This window comes from Lepidothrix coronata, unplaced genomic scaffold (genome assembly GCF_001604755.1).
Source record: "Lepidothrix coronata isolate B3197 unplaced genomic scaffold, Lepidothrix_coronata-1.0 Scaffold301, whole genome shotgun sequence".
NCBI classification, from domain to species: domain Eukaryota; kingdom Metazoa; phylum Chordata; class Aves; order Passeriformes; family Pipridae; genus Lepidothrix; species Lepidothrix coronata.
In genome coordinates, this window is record NW_016690481.1 from 561,453 (window position 1) to 566,331 (window position 4,879).

General features: G+C 68.0%; 1 protein-coding gene across 1 annotated transcript in view; it reads left to right on the forward strand.

Annotated features, from left to right (window-relative positions):
- Positions 1 to 950: 950 nt before the first annotated feature.
- The window catches only part of GGCX (gamma-glutamyl carboxylase), a 10,295-nt gene continuing 6,366 nt past the window's right edge, over positions 951 to 4,879 (forward strand). Inside the window, exons 1-6 of the mRNA XM_017837286.1 lie at positions 951 to 1,288; positions 1,957 to 2,122; positions 2,635 to 2,713; positions 2,811 to 2,917; positions 3,541 to 3,704; positions 4,252 to 4,511. Coding sequence (XP_017692775.1) covers positions 1,138 to 1,288; positions 1,957 to 2,122; positions 2,635 to 2,713; positions 2,811 to 2,917; positions 3,541 to 3,704; positions 4,252 to 4,511 — 927 coding nt within the window. The 5' untranslated portion in view covers positions 951 to 1,137. The remainder of the gene's footprint in view (positions 1,289 to 1,956; positions 2,123 to 2,634; positions 2,714 to 2,810; positions 2,918 to 3,540; positions 3,705 to 4,251; positions 4,512 to 4,879) is intronic.

Sequence of the window (4,879 nt, forward strand, 5' to 3'; positions counted from 1 at the left end):
GGCGGGGGGGCGGGCTTAGGGCGGGGCGGGGCCCGGCAGGGGTGTGGTCGCGCTGCTCCGCCCCCGCGCCGCTGATTGGCTGCCACGGCCGTGACGCGTGTGACGTTTCGAGGGGGCGGGGCCGCGGCGATGGCGGCGGCGGCGGCGGGTGCGGAACGGGGAGCGGGGAACCGGGAACGGGGCGGGGGCGCGGGACCCCCGGGACGAGACCCCCCGCCCTGCGACCCCTGACCTGTGACCCCCGGCAGGCCCGGCGCGGCGGAGGCGGCCGGAGCGGGGGGAGGCGGCGGCGGGGCCACCCCCAGGTCCCCCCTGCTCCTCCGGGACCCCCGGGACCGGCCCCGGGCTGGCGCGGCGGCTGCTCGGGTTCGAACTGCGGGACTTGACGCGGTGGCACCGCTTCGTCCGGCTGATGCACCGGCCGCAGGACCCCGCGGCGCTCGGAGCCTTCCGCGCCGCCTTCGGTCAGCGGGGACCGGGGGGACCGGAGGTCTCCGGGGCTGCGGGGCAACGAAGGGACCGAGAGAGCTCCGGGGTTGGGAGGAGCGGGGGGGCTCCGGGTGGCCGCCCGGGGCACTGGAACTCGGGGGGCCGCTGAGGGGACGGGGAGAGTGGGGCTGGGGAGTACCGGGGGGACTCCGGGGGTACCGGGACCAGGGGGGACCAGGGATGGCCGGAGGTGCTTTGGGGGGACAAGGAGATTGGGGGCTGGAGGGACCAAGGGGCTCTGGGGGGGGACAGGGACTGCGGGGCTCGGGAGGACCCGGGGGGGGCTCCGGGTCCGGGATCACCGGGGGGACAGGGAGGGCAGGGGCCGGGGGAAGACTGGGAGAGCCTCACGGAAACGGAGGCTGGGAGGAACGGGGGGCGCTCCGGGAGGGCTCCGGGGGGACTCTGGGGGGCAGAGAGGCCGGGCCTGGGGGGGCTCAGGGGATCCAGGGGCTCGGGGGGGCTCAGGGGCTTTGGGAGAGGGACAGCTGGGATCCGGGGGGTCCCTGCTGTCCGAGGGGGATGGAGGCGGCTGGGCAGTAACGCGTCAGCACCGGAGCAAAGGTTGGGCAGCGGTTTGGGGCTGGAGGGGGGTCAGTGCCCGCCCGGACGGGGGTCACTGACCCCCCCCGCCCCCCAGGGCTGCTGATGGCGCTGGACGTGCCGCAGGAGCGGGGGCTGGGCCACCTGGACCAGCGGTACCTGGACGGGCTCGAGGTTTGTCGCTTCCCCCTCCTGCCCTTCCTGCAGCCCCTGCCCCTCGACTGGATGTACCTGCTCTACACCGTCATGTTCCTGGGTACGGGCTGGGAGGGATGGGGAGGGGCACCGGGCAGGGGATGGCACTGGGGCAGAAATGGGGGTGGGAGGGGGACGGGTACCGGGGTGAGAATGGGCACTGGGATGGACTGGAACAGGTGCTGGGATGGACTGGGAGAGGAATTTGGGGAAGATGGGGATACAGAAGGGGACAAACAGGGGTGGTACTGGGCAGAAAGGGGGGTAGGATGGGGACAGGAGCCACAGTGGGGAGGGGCACTGGAGTGGGAATGGCACTGGGACTGGGAGGGGAGCTAGGGGAGGGTGGGGACACAGAGCCCCACCCCTGTGGGGACAGGTGAGGGGGTGGCACTGGGACAGTGTCTGGACCAAGGCACTGAGATGGGCACTGGGACAGAAATGAGGGTGGGATGGGGACAGGAACCATGGTAGGGACTGGCACTGGGGTGGGAATGGGCACTGTGACTGTGATGGACTGCGAGGGGAGCTCGGGAAGTCTGGGGACAGGCAGAGGGGGTGGCACCAAGAGGGTTCCCAGGGGGACACAGAATGTGGGGTGTGTCCCCAGATGCAGGGGCACTGGGCATCGTGTTGGGGTCTGGCACTGGACTGGGAAGAGGGCTGGGGACAGGGAAGGGGTGGCACCGGGAGGGGCCAGGGGACACACTGAGGGTCCTGTGCCCGCAGGGGCGCTGGGCATCATGTTGGGGTGCTGCTACCGGCTGAGCTGCGTCGCCTTCCTGTGCCCGTACTGGTACCTGTTCCTGCTGGACAAAACCTCCTGGAACAACCACTCCTACCTCTACGGGCTGCTGGGCTTCCAGCTGGCACTGCTGGGCGCTGACCGCTACGGGTGGGCACCTGGGGGGACGGGGGGGCACTGGGGACCCCGGGTCAGGGGCTCTATGTGGCAGCAGGGTGGGTGACCCCAAGTGACACAGGGCCTGGGGGTCCCCGTGGGGTGGCCCCCAGAGGTTGTGAGGTCCCCTGTGGCACCAGGGCCCCAGCAGGGTGGCCCAGACCCTGAGGTGCCCTCTGGCACCAGGGTCCTCATGGTGCGTGTGCTCAGGGGGTGTCCCCATGGGGTGGCACAGGCTCTGGGGTCCCCCATGGTTTTGGTGTCCCTAAGCGGGTGGCACGGGTCGTGGGGTCCCCTGTGACAGCAGGTTCCCTGTGGCACAGAGTCCCCCAGGGGGTGGCTCAGGCCATGGTGTCCCCAGTGGGTGGCACAGGACCTAGCACCAGGGTCCCCACGGGGTATCCCTGTGGCTCTCTGTCCCTGTGAGGTGGTAGCACATGTTCCCACAGCTCTGGCAGTGGGGTGACAGTGACCTGGCCCCCGCTCTGTCCCCGGTGTCCCCCCAGGTCCGTGGATGGGCTGTTCCGTCCCCGCAAGCACAACGCCCACGTCCCGCTGTGGAACTACGCCCTGCTGCGTGCCCAGGTGAGTGCCCCTGCCCCAGGGACCCCCAGAGTCCCCCCCCGGGCCCCCTCTGGGATCCTCTGGACCCCTTGACTCCCCCTGACCCTGTGCCCCCCAGGTGTTCATCGTGTACTTCATCGCGGGGCTGAAGAAGCTGGACGGGGACTGGGTCGGGGGGTTCTCCATGGGCTCCCTCGCCCGGCACTGGCTCTTCTCCCCCTTCAGGTCTGGGGGGCACAGGGGGGTGGGCAAGGGACAGGGATGGGGACAGGCTGGGGGTGAGGAGTGGGAAGGGAGTTGATGGGGTCGAGGTGAGGATGAGGAGGGTGATGGGGCTGGGGTCAGGGTTTGGAGGGTGATGGGGCTGGGGTTTGGATGAGGATGAGGATGGTGAGGTAGGTTGATGGGGTCGGGGTGAGGATGAGGAGGGTGAGGTAGGTTGATGGGGTCAGGGTGAGGATGAGGAGGGTGACAAGGGGGCAATGGGGATGCATTGGAGATGAGGGGTTCAGGGTGAGGATGAGGAGGGTGTGACAGACAGGGTGAGGAGGAGGAGGGGGGCAGGGTGAAGATGAGTGTCAGAGGGATGGGTTAAGGGTGAGGGTGAGGAGGGGGTTGGGGATGAGGATGGGCCACAAAGTCAGAGAGAAGATGAGGATGGGATGAGGAAGGCAATGGGGTGATAGGTCTGAGTTGAGAAGTGGGACAGGGACAGGGTGAGGAAGGTGAGGGAGTGACAGGCAGGGTGAGGATGAGGAGGGTGAGGGTGTCGGAGTGAGGAAAGGGAGGATGAGGAGGGTGACGGGGTGTCAGGGTGAGGCTGACACTGAGGAAGGCTCTGTGCCCAGGCTGGTTCTGTCGGAGGAGCTGACCAGCCTGCTAGTGGTGCATGGTGGGGGGCTGGTGCTCGACCTCTCTGCGGGTTTCCTGCTCTTCTTCGACGCCACACGGCCCCTCGCCCTCGTCTTCGTCACCTACTTCCACTGCATGAACTCCCAGCTCTTCAGCATCGGTGAGAGGAGGGGGACATGGCACCCCCAGTACACCCCCAGCACCCCCAGCCAGAGCAGGGGCACCCTCCAGCCCCCAAAACACCCTGAGCCTGAGCAGGAGCACCTTCCCATCCCACAGAGCACTCCCAACCTGGGCCAAGGACCCCCCCGGGCACCCCCAACCTGGGCAGGGGCTTCCACTCACCCTATCACCCTCCTAGAGCACCCTCAGCCAGGGCAGGGACCCCCCCAAAACACCCCCGACCTGGGCAGGGACACTCCCCAAACCCCTGTAAATCCCCCCCAGCCGTGGCAGGGGCACCCAAACACCCCTTAAACCACCCCCAACCAGGGCAAAGTTCCCCCCCCAGCCCCCAAATCCTCCTCAGCCATGGCAGGGGCACCCGGACATCCCCTAAATCAGCCCCATCCTGGGCACCCAGACATGCCCAGAGCACTCTGACCCTGTGCAGGAACCCCCTCACCCCCCTGTCCCCACAGCTCCCTCGAGGTCCCTCAGTGCCCCCCAGGGTGCAAGAGGTCCCTAAATGTCCCCCCTGTCCCCAGGGATGTTCTCCTACACCATGCTGGCCACCAACGGCCTGTTCTGCCGGCCCGAGTGGCCACGGGGGCTCGTGGCCCGGTGCCCCCCGTGGCTCAGGGGGGTCCTGCCCAGCACGAGGCCCCCCCAGCCCAGCCCCGACTGCCACTATGGGGGTCAGGGGGCACGGGGGGGCCTTCGGCCTCGCCAGCACTTGGCTGCAGCCTTCACCATCCTCTACGTGCTGGAGCAGCTCTTCCTGCCCTACTCCCACTTCATCACCCCGGTGGGCACGGGGGGGCACGGGGAGGGGGTGGGGACCTGGGGGAGGGGTTTGGGGAACACGGGGATGGGGTTCAGGGATGCGTGGGGGGCGTGATGTGAGGGATGTTGTGGGGGGCGTGGATGTGTTTTTGGGAGTGTGGGTGGCATTTTGGGGCATGTAGGGGACATTTTAGGGGGATGTGAGGGGCATTTTGGGGGGATCAGGGTGTTTTTGAGGATGTGGTGGGTATTTTCGGGTGTGGGAGGGCATTTTTGAGGACATAGAGGTATTTTTTGGGATATGAGGAGTATTTTGCAGGGCGTGAGGGACATTTCGGGTCCTGTGGGAGCGTTTTGGGGGGATGTGGGGGTGTCATTTTGGGGGACATG